Source organism: Neophocaena asiaeorientalis, unplaced genomic scaffold (assembly GCF_003031525.2).
Source record: "Neophocaena asiaeorientalis asiaeorientalis breed wild unplaced genomic scaffold, Neophocaena_asiaeorientalis_V1.1 scaffold418, whole genome shotgun sequence".
NCBI lineage: Eukaryota > Metazoa > Chordata > Mammalia > Artiodactyla > Phocoenidae > Neophocaena > Neophocaena asiaeorientalis.
Window position 1 is genome coordinate 5893235 of NW_020175731.1, and position 18246 is coordinate 5911480.

The following is an 18246-nucleotide window of genomic DNA, read 5'->3' on the forward strand; positions in this document are numbered from 1 at the left end:
CTAACACACACAAGTATGTCTAGAGATGAGGTCTAGAATTACCACAGTCATGGACTGCCAAGAGTATTCTGTGTCTCTTAATATAGGTTCATAAACTAATTAAGGAGGAGTGCAGATAAAAATAGTAATTATTAACAACAATAAAAATTCTTCTGTTTGACCATAAAGAGTTGAAAAATAAATTTTAAATCAAACAATCATAAGAAATGTAAGCAAAAACAACAAAACTGCTTTCTAGGGCTGTAAAAACAACAGCACTATTTCCTTTTGTGACAGCCTCTTCTCACAACTCTCTCTAAAAAAAAAAAAAGCATATATGGGTTTACAAAAAAAGATTCAAAAACATTGTTCCGTATTCGCTCAAGCTTTTTAAAGATGGTTTATTTAATTATTTTTGTGTCCAAGCACTTCTTTAAAGCAACTTCAGCTTGGGCAGTTTACTCTAACCTTCATGTCAAATTAAGGGATACTTTGAAATTGCTATAAATAAGGAAACTGAATTGTGTGTCCAGGAGGAACCTAAAATAAAATGTTTCAAGGCCATATCTTGGGCCAAAGTAAAGTAAGGCATTGAGAGAACAAAGGATTATACACTTTTCTCTTTTTCCTTTCTCTTGGGTCTCTCAGACCAGCCAGAGAGCCTAACCTTGACCTTTGTTCATTTCAGGAACTCCCTTACCCCTGCTCTTTGCAAGGCCTGGGGGAGACTGCTTCAGACTTACTGGATGAGAAGCAAGGATACGACCTGTCTTTTCAAAGTTTTTTTTAAGCGATATATTTAGGGTGCTTGAGAGGAAAGAATTGGCCAGTCCTTTATTTATCTTCCTAACAGGTGCAGCCGGACAGTCATAAAAGCAGGCTACTGAAAAAGAATGATTTTGCCAAGTATTAAGCCCCTCTAGTGTGTTCCTCCTTACAGCAGATAGCTCAAACCTACACTGTGCCTTTCCAGTACAGCCTGGCAAAGATTTTTCAGGGGGAAAAACATTGGCATTCGTTCGTGCAACTTCTTTATTCTTCATCCAAATCTTCAATGTGGCCTAAATGAACCATTTGAAGTTTGGAGGAAAATACCTGCCCTCGATCAAATACCTCCTCCCTCTTCTTCCTTTCTTTTGCTTAATTCCAGCAAATGTACTTTTCCCCAATTTGAGGGAAAGGTAATAGCCTATATGTAAGATGACTTCTCCAAAGACAAATTTATTTTGGTGTTTGAAATAGATGCAGGTGGAAACTAAAGGTCAAGGAGTAAATATGACAGGAAGGTTTCCCATCATCAGGCCTCCTTTTCTGATGATGACTAAGCCTTGAGTGATGCTGGGAAATGGGTAAGAGGTGATGAATGCTGCTCTGCATTCAGATAGGTTTGGGGCTTAGCAGAACATTAAAATGTAATGAAATCTCTAGGGACCAAGAGAAAGACATAGCAAAGGAAAAACTCCTGTGGACTGAAAACATTATCCTCCATGCCCATGTTCCCACCTAATCCTACTGAAATAGGCCAAGGTAGAATAGATAGATAGATATTTCATGTTGATATAGCAAAAGAATCTGTAACAACAATGCCATACTTTGATTCCTGGAGTTATCAGAATGACCCTTTAAAATGATGTTAATCAATGGAGCTATGTTTTGCCATATGATTGAGTTTTCAAGAAGAAACCTTACATGGAAGATAGGAAAGTTACAGTGACTCCCCCAAGGTGTTTTGAATGACACACAAGCACCAAGGAGGAACTCTTACCTTTTTCCTACAAGTTAAGTACATAAAATATAATAGGCCTGATATATCACATAACAAAAAGTAAAATTCATGTTAACGCCTGAACTTGGTGTTTTAGAAAAGAATTTTTCTAGGTTCTATAGAATCTGATAGTTAACAATTGTCTAAGTAGATTAAAGAACCAGGCTTTATGGTTTTAATCATCACATACTACAGAGATAAAATTCTGAAGAAATGATTTATAGGCAAAAATAATATTAATAGTATTTTTAAACTATTAGAGATTCAAACAAAGAAGAAAGGCTATTGCAAATTTCTAATTTCATAAAATTACTCATCTAATTTCTAGTTTGATAAAATAACTCTTTGACAGGAAAAGAGAAAATTCTAGTGAAAGTTGATTCGTTTACTCAGTAGGACCCAGGGGCAATTAACTGTAAGGGTTTTTAGAACATAGACCATGTTGTATACATCTCTGAAATCCCAGCGACTAGTTCATAGTAAGTGCTCAATTAATAGATGGTATGTAAATGAGACATCCTGGGAGATTCCCACAAATCTGAAACTTCCTACCACATCTTCTCTTGCTATCTGATTAGAACAATTTAATTTTACTAGGTCTCAGGTTCTGCATCAATCTAAAGTGTAAGACAGACCTTAACTTTGGAACTGACAGTACCAAGAGTATAGTTCTCCAGTGAACAGATGTACAAATGATAAAGGTGCAGAGGAGGACAATGGGAAGTGGTTACTCCTTAAAAATAATGCTTTCTTTCTCAGAAAGGGCTTACAGAGCCATCCAGAATATTTTGAAGGGTCTAAGTAAGGACCGTTGACCAATTACTTCCATTAGAATCCTCCTTGAGGTCTAAAGGTACACCTGTCCTTCCCTCTTCTCCTTAGAAGGACCAGCTGTCCCAGGGCCCAACATGAATCTCCTAGAATTAGACCCCTGCAGGTTGGGAGGCAGTTGAGAGAGACATCTTTTGCACCTTCAGATGCTGAAAACTCAGTCTCTTTTTAAGAGTTGTCAGGTGCTGCTGGATCCTAGGAGGGCCAAACCAGCTCATGTGTCTTATCAAGATTTATAGCAAGTGCTCAATCCCTTCCTGAGCATGGTTCTCCCAGCTAAGGAAGAGATGTAAGAAGACCCATAGGGGCTGGAGAAACCTGGTTGGGGGAATGTTTCTGCAGATAGTTTGAAATGACTCTGAAGAATTGGTTTGGTGGCATGTTTTATTCCTGAGGCTGTCTTTCAGAGCGATGCTCATATGTAACAAAACCAACTCCAGTAAAAAGTGAAATCAGTTAGGGGAAGGTACAAGGACCAGAATAGTTCCTGAACTGCCATACTCCTTACTCTTCTGATGTAAACAATAAAAATGCAATGATTTCACTAAGAAAACTCTTCAAGGTGTAGATCTTTTAAAAATCAGTTCTGCTGGTAAGGAAACAAAAAAATCCCTGTACTTCCTCCAAGGATTTTAAATTAAAAAAAAAAAAAACCTTCTTTTTGTCCCCACTCCTTACCATCCAAACTTAAACTAACCAAAGAATCAGTATAAAATTACTGTGCTGGGTGAGGGGAACTCCTACACAGAATATCAACAGTGCTTTTATAGCAAAAGATTATGGGCACTTTGGTATGTATGTTGATCTATAACCAAAATATATACGTGGTTTTTCGGGGGGAGCTGAAGTTGAAGATATATTTTCCTCTTTGTCACTCTAAAATTTCATTGTCTTTAAAAGTAGAATGGACAGATTTTGTCAGACAAAAAGTAAAACTTTATCATATCTGCAATCCAAATAATTTAATTAGCTTTATAGGCTCTACAGCTTATCATCTTATTTATTAGTTTCTCAGCTTTTTTATCATTTTCCAATGGGCTTTAAAATAACACATGCAAATTGATTTACTAAATGCAGGATAATTAAAACAATATTCTGTCCTCAGTCAGGAAACATAGAGTGCATTTCACCCAAATAAGCCTTGAAGAGGCTAGTCAAGTGACAGATCAAATGAAAAGGACATTTAATACACATGTAAATCATTTACATGACAAATAAGACACTTTAGCAGGAGTTGGACTCACTGCCTGAGAGTCAGGATTAAGTTCCCATATTAATGCATGCATTTGGTGTGGTTATTTCGGGTGGAAGACTTCATCCATCAATGCCCTCCGCCACAAAGCAAAGCCAACCTGTAAACTGATCACCACAGCCTGTCAACACTGGTTACTTAATTACATAAAGAAAATATATTTCAAAGACTTTTGATAATTTGGTTAGTATTTCAACTTTGGATTCAAGTCTAGCATCTTTTTCAGGATTCTTTGAAATAATGGTTAAAAGGAGTTTTTAGAATTAAAAAATGAAAAAAACCTAAACACCATTTTTATGCTCCCTGGCTCCCTGCTAACGTTTGTTTGTTTGTTGCTTTTATTTACAGACGTGAAAAATAAAGATTTACTAAGCACTCATGAAGACTAATATGAACGAGAAAATATTTTTAAAAGATGTCTCCCTTTAAAATTAAACTCAATATACTTGTGCTGTTAATTTGTGCTTTTCATTAGTTATTTTAGTAATTTCTAATTCCAGCTTATTTATGTAATTAATTAGTAGTTTTTAGATATTGATTTTTTATGTATAGGAGAAACTGTTTATTGGAGGAAACATTTCTTCTAACGAAGACTATTTCCAGCGTAATTATTTTTAGAAGTCTACATATTGTGAAATTATCTTCAATAAAGGCCATAAAGAACACAATCTATCAGTGATATTCAAAGATATCACTGGCGTTAGATTTTCTTTCCATGCAAGAATGTAAGAATGTCATAACTAATAAAGCTCCAAAATGATAAAAGCAAAAAATACATGCATCTGCATATTTTCAATGTCTTTCCAGCAGAAAAATACAGCAAATCTGGAAATATTGTTACAAATTCTTTTTTGAAACCTTGATCAAATTTATTAACTATTTAAGAAAGCATTCCAAGCCCCTCCCGACCCCCACAAACTGCAAATACATGGTGAAAAATTTGTGATTGAACCTAAGAAAATACACTTGAAAATGAAATCTGCTCATCATGACCAATTAACACCCTTACATTAAACTTTAAAGATTCTTTGAAAAATATGATAGAATTATAATTTGTCATTTTAGTTAATATTCTTCATAAACAATAATTATCAGATATTTTTCAGTTGGTTATATTCTCCCTTTATTTTCCCTCTGGTCTGTTTACTCTAAAGGATCTTTTCCTTAAATCATAGTGATTCTATTATTTTACAGTCTATTTAAGAAATTGGATATTTGTTTGAAAATACCAAAAAGAAACATGCTTTCTTAAAAAGTACAAGAAAAAGATCTATGGTTGAATCTTACCCTCTTTCTTAGTGGGTTCTGGCATGGCCACAATAAAATGTTATTCTCCAATGAGTTTGCTCCCTTCCAGTACTAGTTGACAGAAACCCCACGAGCAGTAGAGAGATGGTACAAGTCAGTGTGACAAGCAGTTGGGTAGAAGTCTGGCCCTTTTATATTCCCTGTGAGTATCAATCATGTTGGCACCGCCCCTTCTTCAGCACAAGGATGCTGGAACTTGACAGCTATGAGGACCTTTCTCACATCTGTTGTCTGTATTCTGCTCTCTCGCCTACTGGAAGGAATCTTCTGTCCATCTCATGTGGCTATGAGAACACCTCTAACTTTCTAAATTCAGCTGCAGCCTTGTGCTCCTTCTTGCTTTTCACTTTCTGTCTGACAGAGACATGTGTCAACTCAGAAATGCAAAAAGTTTGCCTGATAATAAAAAATTAAATCAAATTAAAATTCATAACATGCTAATTCAATATACACTTTAATTTTCACTAACATTATAAAGAAGAATCTCTATATTGATGATAATGTTATGCTCCCATTAGCTTTTTGTTTTTGTCTATTCTTAATTATTGGGTTTAAATTTTTTCTTCTTTTTATCAACATATTAACATTAATTTGTCATGCCAAATTTCTATGTTTAATATCTTGTCTCATTTTCTCCTCCAAGAATAGCAACGTTTTCTATTAAGGAATGCTTAGCATTTACCTTTTTTGGGCGGGGGGTGGGTACGCAGGCCTCTCCCTGCTGTGGCCTCTCCCGTTGCGGAGCACAGGCTCTGGACGCGCAGGCTCAGCGGCCACGGCTCACGGGCCCAGCCGCTCCGCGGCATGTGGGATCTTCCTGGACCGGGGCACGAACCCGTGTCCCCTGCATCGGCAGGCGGACTCTCAACCACTGCGCCACCAGGGAAGCCCACATTTACCTTTTTTTCAAAAAACATCCTTTAAAAAACTTACAGTGTATATAAAAGAATGAAGTAATGATACATGCTACAACACGCATGAAGCTTGAGAACATTATAAGTGAAAGATGCCAGACACAAAAGACCATATATTGTATGATTCCATTTACATGAAATATCCAGGATAGGCAAATCCATTGTATCAGAAACTCAATTAGTGGTTGCCAGGGGTTGAGGGGAGGTGGGATTGGGAGTGACTGCTAGTCGACATGAAGTTCCTTTAGGGAATGATTCAAATGCTCTGGAATTAGGTAGTGATGATGGATGTACAACTTTGTGAATATATTAAAAAAAAACCCACTGAATTATACATTTAAAAATATACGGGGCATGGGCAAAGAAATTCAGATAGACCAGTAGCTACTGTTTTGCTTCAAGATGGCAAATATACACACAAATCTAACTTAAGATACTGGTAGACTATCAGATTTGGCCACTTTCTCCCCAAACTCTCATGGAACTGATGGAGAAATTTGAGCTACCAAGTGGTCAACCTAAAAAAGACATTTTCCTTTCTTTGTCCACATGCATGGCACCTTAGAGACCAGGACTAAAATTAGTTTACATGAAAAGACAACTACTTGTGTGCTTTTATTGCTATGTGTTTTCAAGACCATTTTCAAGAGACTTTGATTGATCTGTGCTGAACCAGCCACATTGTCTCATTTAATTTCCCTTGTGGCTGAGAGCACAGCTGGTCAGACTTAGCTCTACCAAACTCTTAACTTTTCAAATAAGGATGGAAACTCAACTTAGAACTCAAAAGCATCATTCTTTAGCTACTTGTGGGGGCGGCGGGGGGGGTGGGGGAGAGGAAAGCCAGTCAAGGAGCTCGATGAACAACTTCTACAAAGAAAAGCCTTTTCTCAACCACATAGTGCTACTGAGCACATTGCTTTGCTTTTTAAAATTTTCCTTTATCTTAGATGCCAAACAGCTAAATGTCAGCCAGAATACAGCATATTCTGGAATACAAAGTCAGATACATTGAAAGAAAAAAAACAGTAACTTTTTTTTACCGAGTCTATCATAAGAGTATCAATTAATAGATGAAACAAATTAAAGACCTAGAATTTGAAGTCAGACTCTTGGTTTCTATTTCTGGACCTGCCATTAACCAGCAGAGTTTAAGAAAGTCAAGTGGCCTTTCTGGGCCTCAGTTTCCTTTTGTGTAAGATGAGGGGTTTGAAAAAATGACCTCTGAAGCCTCTTCTAGGTTTAACATTGTGATTCTATATCCTAAAAAAAGTCATTTTTTTCAGCATTCCCAGCACACTGAATACCACATACGAAATGGACATAAGGGCAAAGTGTCATGTTGCAAAGAATGTTTATAGTGATAGGCAGATTTCACACATGCCACAAAAGAGGTGCCATGCCATCTTTGGCTTCTGCAGACACTGCATTGGGTTTTTAACACACTGATCATTTTACTGAAGTGAACATGTGCCAGGAAATATTGCAACCCATGGAGAAAATATTTTATGACCCAGGGAACTTTTTGGTAATTAAGGACTTGATTATAAAAAGATAAAACATTATTGGAGGAATTGGAAGTATGGACAAATTTCAAGATAAATAGTTGTAGAGTGTATTATTGGATGGTTAAAGTAAGATTTCAAGTTAGAATAGTAAGTAGACGTGTAATTTTCCTACGACTGTATCGTTTTAAGAACACATGACCTCTATTTCAGATGTCATACGTTCATCTAGAAGGTTGCAGACTCCTTATCTCCAACCTCACTCTCAGGAAGGGGGAAAATGGTCAATAGGGCTCTTCTTTTTTTTTTTCTTTTACTAAAACCTTTACTGGGTTTTTCCTTTTGTGTTATTTAGGATGAGATTAGGCTAAATATAACACAGAATCACAAAATAATGACAGTTAAACCAAGATAGTAGTATTTCTCGTTCACATAAAGCAAGTTCAAAAGTAATTAGTTTAGAGTCATTGTAGTGACTCCACACTGTTATCAGGAATCTAGACTCCTTCGTCCTGCTCTATCATCCTAGGTAACTTTATGGTCTAAAATGGCTGCTAGGGCTCTAGCCATTACATCCACATTCCAGGCAGCAGAAAAAAGGACTCACGTTCTTAATATCTTTGGGACTTCTTTGAAGTCTCACATAAAACATCTGATACCTCCCATGGGCCATACCTTGATTACATGGTCATATCTGGCTACAAAAGAAGCTGGGAAATATAGTCTTTCATTGTCAGTGGCAATGGGCTTCTTTTACTAAAGAGAATGAGAATGAATGTTAAATAGGTAAATATCAATCTCTGACACATCTTTCAAAATAAAAGGAGTAATGTTCCGTGCAACAACCAAAGAGGGCAGAGAAGTATAAACAAGTTACAAGGGTATATTGTACAGCAGAGGAAATATAGCCAATATTTTATAACAGCTATCAATGGAGTATAACCTTTAAAAATTGTGAATCACTCTGTTTTACACCTGAAACTTATATGATATTGTATATCAACTATACCTTAATTAAAAAATAATTGTTTTTTGTCCTATACCATTCATGTTAAATTTGTGCCTAGACATTGTATAGTTTTGTTACTATTTCAAACGGAATCTCGGTTTTCCGTTTCCATTTGTAACTGGTTACTGAGAGTATAAAGAAAAGCTATGAAGTTATTTGTATAATTATTTTGTATCCAGACACCTAATCAAATAATTTTTTAGTTCAAATAGGATTTTTAGGAAAGTCACTTGGATGTACTTACTATAATTTATGATAGTAATATAATATGCACAAATAATAATTTTGGTTTTTTAATTTTCAATTTTATTTATTTTATTTTCTTATTACATTAGTTAGAAGCCCAAATATGTTATAATAGTGCAGAGGATGGGTCTTCCTCTCTTGTTCTTGATTTTAATAGAAATGGATCTAGTATTTAAACTTTAATATGATATTTGCTATTTGTAGCAGTCTATCATTTTTAGGTAGTTTCCTTTTTTTCCTACTTAAATATTAGTAGCAACTACTGAATTTTACCAAATGTATTTTTGTATACATCATTGTAATCACGTTTTTCTTCTTTAATTTGTTTACATAATGAGTTACATATTTTGAAAACTTGACAAATGTTGGACAATCCTTGCCTTCCTGGTAAAAATCCTATTTCATTATGGTATATTATTCTATTAATACAATTCTGCATTCCTTTGCTAAACAGAATCAGCAAAAAGGAGGCCATGAGCTGGTTCCAGCAGAAGTATGAAGGGATCATCCTTCCTGGAAAATATAATCCCGTTTCTATCCAAAAGGCCAACAAGAGGTTTTCCGTGAAAGGTAAAAAAAAGAAAGAAAGAAGGAACCAGTTTATGATTTTATTATCTTTTCTTCTCCTAACTTCGTTTGGTCAAGTTTGTTGTTGTTTTCTATGTTGAGAATTTAATTTAGACTTTATTTACAGTCTAAGTCTTTAGTTGTATCACATACATTTTGATTTAGAGTTCTTACTTTTTCATTAATTTATGAATAATCTTAGATTTAGGTTTTTATTTTCTCATTGATCCAGGAGTTATTTAAAAGGGCATTTCTTTCTTTTTTAAATTTATTTATTTTATTTTTGGCTGCGTTGGGTCTTTGCTGCTGCGTGCGGCCTTTCTCTAGTTGCGATGAGTGGGGGCTATTCTTCATTGCAGTGCGCAGGCTTCTCATTGCAATGGCTTCTCTTAGGGCACTTCTTAATTTCTAAGGAATTAAGTTTTTTTGGTTATTTTTTAAACTAATTTTTTAGTGAGGTGAAATTCACATCACATAAATTAACCATTTACTGTAAAGTAAACAATTCAGTTGCATTTAGTACATTCAGAATGTTGTGTAACCACCACCTCTATCTAGTTCCAAAACATATTCACCATCCTAAAAGGAAACCTGTTACGCATTAAGCAGTTACTTCCCATCCACCTCTTTGCTTATTCTCTGGCAACCAATGATATGTTTTCTGTCTCTATGGATTTATTTATTCTAGATATTTTATATAAATGGAATCATACAATATATGACCTTGCGGGTCTGGCTTTTTTCACATAACATAATGTTTTTAAGGTTCATTCACATTGTGGTATGTAAAAAGGAGTACTCACTCCTTTTATGGCTGAATAATATACTATCATATAGATATACCACAATTTACTTATCCATTCACCTTTAATGGATATTTAGGTTATTTCCACCTTCTGTGAATAATGCTGCTATGAACATGTGTGTACATGTACTTCTTTGAATACTTGATTTCAATTCTTCTGGATATATACTTAGGATTAATTGTTGGATCATGTGGTGATTCCGTATTTAACTTTTTGAGGAAACACCAAACTGTTTTCCTTAGTAGCTGCACTACGTACATTCCCACTGGCAATGCATGAAGGTCACAATTTCTCCCTATCCTTGTTAACACTTATTATTTTCCTTTTTAAAAATTATAGCTGTCCTGGAAGGTGTGGAGTTATATCTCACTGTTGTTTTGATTTGCATTTCTCTGATGACTAATGGTGTCCAGCATTTTTTTACGTGCTTGTTGGCTATTTGTATATTCTCTCTGGAGGAATGTCTATTCAAGTCCTTTGCCCGTTTTTTAATTGGGCTTTTTGTTGTTGAGTAATAAGAGTCCTATGCATTTTGAATACTAAACAATAATCAAATAGATGATTTGCAAATATTTTCTCCTATTCTGTAGGATGTGCTTTCACTTTCTTTATTACGTCCTTTCCTTTGATGCACAAAAGTTTTTAATTTTGATGAAGTCTGGTTTTTCTTTTGATGCTTATGCTGTTGGTGTCATATCTTAGAATCTATTGCTGACTCCAAGGTCATGAAGATTTCACGCTATTTTCTTCTAAAATTTTTATGGCTTTAATTCTGTATTTAGGTTGTTAATGCTTTCCTCCCTCCTTCCCTCCCTCCCTCCCTCCCTCCCTCCTTCCTTTCCTTCCTTTTGTTAATGCATTTTGAGTTGACTTTTTATAGGTGTGAGGTAGGGGTCTAAATTCATTCTTTTGCGTGGGGATATCCTATTGTCCCAGCACCGTTTGTGGAACAGACTATTCTTTTCTCATTGAATGGAGGCACTCTAGTTGAAAATCATTTGGCCATAGATGTGAGGGTTTATTTCTAGGCTCTCAATTCTATTCTGTTTGTATATATGTCTATCCTTATGCTAGTACCACCCTATTTTTATTACTATAGCTTTATAGTAAGTTTTGGAATTGGGAAGTGTTGGGTCCTCCAACTTCTTATCTTTCAGTATTGTTTTGGCTATTCAGGGTCCCTTGAAATTTCATTTAAGAATCAGCTTTTCAGGACCTAATCAAGCTTACAAGCTTTTGCACAGCAAAGGAAACTACAGCAAAGACAACCTATGGACTGGGAGAAAATATTTGCAAACGAAGCGACTGACAAGGACTTAATTTCCAAAATATACAAACAGCTTATACAACTCAGCAACAAAAAACCAAACAACCCAATCGAAAAATGGGCAGAAGACCTAAATAGACATTTCTCCAAAGAAGACATACAGATGGCCAAGAGGTGCATGAAAAGAAAACATCGCTAATTATTAGATAAATGCAAATCAAAATTACAATGAGGTACTACCTTATACCAGTCATAATGGCCATCATTTAAAAGTCTACAAATAACAAATGCTGGAGAGGGTATGGAGAAAAGGGAATCCTCTTACACTGTTGGTGGGAATGTAAGTTAGTGCAGCCACTATGGAAAATAGTATGGAGTTTCCTCAAAAAATTAAAAATAGAATTACCATATGATCCAGCAATCCCACTCCTGGGCATATATCCAGACAAAACTATAATTAGAAAAGATACCTGCACCCCTATGTTCATAGCAGCACTATTCACAATAGCCAAGACATGGAAACAACTTAAATGTCCATCAACAGATGAGTGGATAAAGAAGATGTGGTACATATATGCAATGGAATATTACTCAGCCATAAAAAAAGAATGAAATAATGCCATTTGTAGAAACATGTCTAGAACTAGAGATTATCATACTAAGTAAGTCAGACAAAGACAAATACCATATGACATCACTTATATGTGGAATCTAAAATATGACACAAATGAACCTATCTTTGAAACAGAAACAGAATCACAGACATAGAGAACAGATTTGTGGTTGCCAAGGTTGAGGGGGTTGGGGGATGGATGGAGTGGGAGTTTGGGTTTAGCAGATGCAAACTATTATATATAGAATGGATAAACAACAAGGTCCTGCTGTATAGCACAAGGAACTATATTCAATATCCTGTGATAAACCATAATGGAAAATAATATAAAAGGGAATTCCTCAGCAGTCCGGTGGTTAGGACTCAGCGCTTTCACTGCTAAGGGCCAGGGTTCAATCCCTGGTCAGGGAACTAAGATCCCACAAGCTGCACAGCACAGCCAACAAAAAAAAAATTAGAGATTTAAAAAAAATATATATATATATATTTATAGAAAAGAATGTATAAAAAGAAGAATGTAAAAAATTAGAGGTTTAAAAAGTATAGAAAAGAATTTGTATATATATATGTATAACTGAGTCACTTTGCTGTACAGCAGAAATTAACACAATGTTGTAAATCAACTATACTTCAATTAAAAAATAAATAATTTTTAAAAAGAATCAGCTTTTCCATTTCTTCAGAAGGGTCATTGGAATTTTGATAAGGATTGCGTTGAAATTATAGAAGGCTTTGGGTAATATTGCCATCTTAACAATATTAAGTCTTGCAATTCATGAACATGAGATGTCTTTCCATTTATCTAAGTCTTCATTAATTTCTTTCAACAATGTTTTATAGTGTCAGTGTCCAAGTCTTTCATCTCCTTGGTTAAATATATTCCTAGGTATTTTATTTTTTGGGATGCTACTGTAAGAATTGTTTTCTCAATTTCCTTTTTGATTTGCTCCTTTCTAGTATATAGAATTGCAACTGATTTTTGTGTGTTAATCTTGTAGCCCACTACTCGTCTGGATTCATTTATTAGCTACAGTGTGTGTGTATGTGTGTGTGTGTGTTTTCTTTGGAATTTTCTATATACATGATTATGTCATCTGCAAAGAGAGATGGGTTTTTGTTTTAAAATTAATTTATTTTATTTATTGATTTTTTGCTGTGTTGGGTCTTCGCTGCTGCATGCGAGCTTTCTCTAGTTGCAGTGAGCAGGGGTTACTCTTCATTGCGGTGCATGGGCTTCTCATTGCGGTGGCTTCTCTTGCTGCGGAGCACAGGCTCTAGGCCCACGGGCTTCAGCAAATGTGGCTTGCGGGCTCTAGAGAGCAGGCTCAGTAGTTGTGGCACACGGGCTTAGCTGCTCCACAGTATGTGGGATCTTTCCGGAACAGGGCTCGAACCCATGTCCCCTGTGTTGACAGGCGGACTCCCAACCACTGCGCCACAAGGAATGCCTCATTTTGGGGTTTTGTTTTGTTTTGTTTTGTTTTGTTTTGCCACACTGCTTGTGGGATCTTAGTTCCCTGACCAGGGGTCGAATCCAGGCCCTCAGCAGTGAAAGCACAGAGTCTTAATCACTGGACTGCCAGGGAATTCCCAAGAGATGTTTTTACTTCCTACTTTCCAACTTGGATGCCTTTTATTAGCTTTTCTTGCCTAATTGCTCTGGCTAGAACTCACAGTATAATGTTGAATAGCAGTATTGAGTGGGTGTTCTCGTCTTTTTCCTGATTTTAAGGGAAAAGCTTTTCCATTGAGTATGATGTAGCTGTGGGTTTTTCATGAATGCCCTTTATCATGCTGAGGAAGTTCCCTTCTATTCTTAGTTTTCTAAGAGTTTTTATCATGAAAGGGTATTAGATTTTGCCAAATGCATTATCTACATTAATTAAGATGATCTTGTGAGTTTTTTCCCTTCATTCTATTAATGTGGTATAACATTGATTAATTTTCTTATGTTGAGCCACCCTTGCATTCCTGGGACAAATCCCACTTGATCATGGTGTACAGTCCTTCTAATATGCTGTTGGATTCAGTTTGCAACTATTCTGTGGGGATTTTGCACCTATATTCATGAGGGATATTGTTATGTAGTTTTCTTGTGGTATCTTTGTTTGGCTTTGGTTTCAGGATAATACTGGCCTCAAAAAACTAGTGAAGAAGTGTTTCCTCTTCTATTTTTTGGACGAGTTTGAGAAAGATTAGTGTTCATTTTTCATTGGATGTTTTGTAGAATTTACCAGAGAAGCCATCAGGTTCTGGTTCTAGGCTTTTCTTTGTTGAGAAGTTTTTATTATTTGTTTTTTGGTTTTTGAGTTTTTTTTTGCGGTACATGGGCCTCTCACTGTTGTGGCCTCTCCCGTTGTGGAGCACGGGCTCCGGACGCGCAGGCTCAGCGGCCATGGCTCACAGGCCCAGCCGCTCCATGGCATGTGGGATCCTCCCAGACCGGGGCACAAACCCATGTCCCCTGCATCGGCAGGCGGACTCTCAACCACTGCGCCACCAGGGAAGCCCCTAGAAGTTTTTATTATTGATTCAATGCCTTTACTTGTTATAAATCTGTTCAGATTTTCTATTTCTTCCTGAGTCTGTTTTGGTAATTTGTGTCTTCTAGGAACTTTTCCCATTTCATCTAGGGTATGTAATTTGTTGGCATATAGTTGTTAATAGTATTCTCTTATAGTCCTTTTAATTTCAGAAATGTTGGTAGTAATGTCTCCACTTTCATTTATACTTTTAGCTACTTACATTTCTCTCTTGTTAATCTTTTCAAAGAAACAACTTTTGGTTTTATTGATTCTTTCTATTCTCAATTTATCTCTGCCCTGATCTTTATTATTTCTTTCCTTCTGCTAGCTTTGAATCTAGTTTGTCTTCTTTTACTAGTTCCTTAATGTGCACAGTGGGTTATTAATTTGACATCTTTCTTATTTTGTAGTGTAGGTGTTTATTGCTATAAATTTCACTCTCAGCATTGATTTCACTGCATCTGATAAATCTTGATATGTTATGTTTTCACTTTCATTCATCTCAGTGATTTCTGATTTTCCTTGTGATTTCTTCAATCCAGTGGTTATTTAAGAATGTGTTGTTTAATTTCCACATATTTGGGGATTTCCTAGTTTTCCTTGTTATTGATTTACAGCTTCATTCCATTGTAGTCATAGAAAAATATATGTATGATCTAAATTTTTTTTTTTTTTTTTGGCGGTACACGGGCCTTTCACTGTTGTGGCCTCTTCTGCCGCGGAGCACAGGCTTCGGATGCACAGGCCAGCGGCCATGGCTCACGGGCCCAGCCGCTCCGCGGCATGTGGGATCTTCCTGGACCGGGGCACGAACCCGTGTCCCCTGCATCAGCAGGCGGACTCTCAACCACTGCGCCACCAGGGAAGCCCCTATGATCTAAATTTTTAAAAAATTATTGAGACTTATTTTCTGACCTAACGTTTGGTGTATCCTGGAGAGTGCTCCATGTATACTTAAAAAGAACATGGGGCTTCCCTGGTGGTGCAGTGGTTGAGAGTCCGCCTGCCGATGCAGGGGACACGGGTTCGTGTCCCGGTCCAGGAAGATCCCACATGCCGCGGAGCGGCTGGGCCCGTGAGCCATGGCCACTGAGCCTGCGCGTCTGGATCCTGTGCTCCGCAACGAGAAAAAAAAAAGGAATGTGTATTCTGCTATTGTTTGGTGGAGTGTTCTATAGATGTTTATTAGGTCTCCTTGGTTTATAGTGTTGTTAAAGTCCTCTATTTCTTTACTGATCATCTGTCCAGATGTTCTATCCATTATTAAAAATGAGATATTGAAGTCCCCAACTATTGTAGAACTGTATTTCTCCCTTCAATCTGTCAATGTTTTTGCTTCATATGTTTTGGGCCTCTGTTGTTTGGTGTGCATATGTTTATACTTGTTGCCTCTTCTTAATGAATTGATCCTTTTATCAATATATAATGGACTTTGTCTCTTGTGACAATTTTTGAATTAAAATCTATTCTGTCTGATATAATCTTATATATATGTCTTTAATATATTATGGTGGGTACCCTATTACTATGACATTTTTATTCTATGGGAGATATTTAAAATAATGAGATTACAGTTTTATTTTTAATGTCATCTTTTACAGAAGGCTGGAAATTACATTCTTTGAAATGATTTAAACTTATGATAGAAAATTTAAAATTTCAATTTGAAAATGTGTAAAGATTATTCAAAAAACATTTTTTGAAGGTGCATTAGTCAGCTCAGCCTGCAGTAACAAAATGCCATAGACTGGGTGTCTTAACAGTAATTTATTTCTCACAGTTCTGAGGCTGGAAGTCTGAGATCAGAGTGCCAGCATGGTCAGGTTCTGGTGAGAGCTCCTTTCCTGGTTTGTAGATGGCTGCTTTCTCATTATGTCCTCACATGACAGAGAGAGACAGAGAGAAAACTCTCTGGTGATTCTTCTTATAAGGACACCAATCTCATTGTGAGCTTTCCACCCTCATGACCTCATCAAACCTAATGACATCCAAAAGGCCTCATCTCCAAATACTATCACATGTGGGGTAGGGCTCAACACATGTATTGGGCGGAAGGGGTCACAATTCAGTCCATAGCAAAAGATATGTGAATAGCTAATGGGCTCTGTTTAGATGATCAATAAGTGATCAGGAGGAAGGGGCTTACGGATCTAAACGGCAGTAGATAGACCCTGCCTCTCCCCCTGCTTTCCCTCTTTTCCTTTGCCTGGGCCCTTGGCCAGAGGTGGAGGTTGGGGGAACTTTGCCCAAGATTCTGCTGCTGGACCTCTCCCTCTCTGTGTACATTCTCTCCCTGGGTGAACTAGTCCCCTCTCACACCCTCAGCTATTACTGTGTGAACAACTTTCAGAATCCACCTCTGACCTTGATCCTGAGCTCTACTTCTGACCCTACAATGTATAGTAAATATTAAAAATTTAAACAGTTAGAGATAAAAAATTGTTAAAATCGTAGTATTTTCTCCCAGTTTTTTCCTATGCATATTTTGTGAAGATTTCTGAGCTTAAACTAAGTCGTGAAGAGCAGAAGTCCAGGATCCACAATGAAATTAGTCAAAATACAAAAGGAAGCAGGTTACCAAGTGATTTAAAATTTGAAGCCTGATCCCACAGAATTGTTACTGACATTCTTAGGTCTACCAGTTCTCCCTGCCATAAACTGCCTCATTATATGTGAAACAAGAAGGAAAAAGTAGCGAGGGTGGTGCAGGTTTTGTGAATTTGTAAAATTTTAGCAGAGCTTTACTAAGTGATTGCTAAGTAAATTCCCTCTCCCTCTCTCTTTCTCTCTCATTTCTCTATCTCTGCCTCTATCTCTGTGTGTGTCTCAAGTTTATTCTACGTGCACTTGCAGCTACCAGGACAGTGATGTTTCTACTCACAACATTATAGATTGATATCATGAATAACTGACATTTAAATTTAGCACTTCAGTGAATGGGTGGTGATAAAATTGAAGCTGTTCCCCCAAATACTTATGGAAATCCATTCCATTTTTAAAAACTTTCTTGCACAAAATGTTCCTGGACTCACCATTCTTAAAATGAAAAAGAAAGAAACCTGCCTTCTTGACATTCCTTAGTGTGACTTTGAATTTTATCTCACACCAAGTACAAGTTCATACTGGAAGCTTTGCAGGCTATCAATAGAACTCTGCTCACCCGCCTTATTTTAAAGCTGAAGCATGTTAAGCCCTTTAAGCCTCTCCTCATAAGACATACCCTTCATCTCCCAAATTAGTCCTGGTGCCTTTGCTGGATCCTTTCCAAGACTCGGATATTCTTTTAAGCTTCATGTCCCTGTCATACACCATGCAGTAGTTTACAATCACTGAGCGCTCCATTGCCTTAAAATTTCATTTAATTTATGGACCCTAACAATTTTCAGCCTCCATGTCTTCTCCATGCTTACAGTGTTTATAGGAAAAACACATTTTCCTAATTCTGATGACTACAGGTTACATGTACAATAAATTTATTTTTCGTAAGAAACCAAAAAACAAACCAAAATGAAACAAATTTTAAAAACCAAAGTACAGTGTAACTCAGAGGTCCCCAACCCTGACCTATGACTTCCCATCTGCAGGTGTTGGCTCCTACTATCTCCTGCAGCTGAAACAGCATTCCTTCCCACCATAGTGGTTCCAAAGCTGATGCATTT

The 18246-nt window shown here is 36.7% G+C and overlaps 1 protein-coding gene across 1 annotated transcript in view; it reads right to left on the bottom strand.

Annotated features, from left to right (window-relative positions):
- The window catches only part of MYBPC1 (myosin binding protein C1), a 104809-nt gene that overhangs the window by 85112 nt on the left and 1451 nt on the right, over window positions 1–18246 (bottom strand). The window contains exon 2 of the mRNA XM_024732130.1: window positions 17808–17932. Within this exon, the coding sequence (XP_024587898.1) occupies window positions 17808–17932 (125 nt within the window). The remainder of the gene's footprint in view (window positions 1–17807; window positions 17933–18246) is intronic.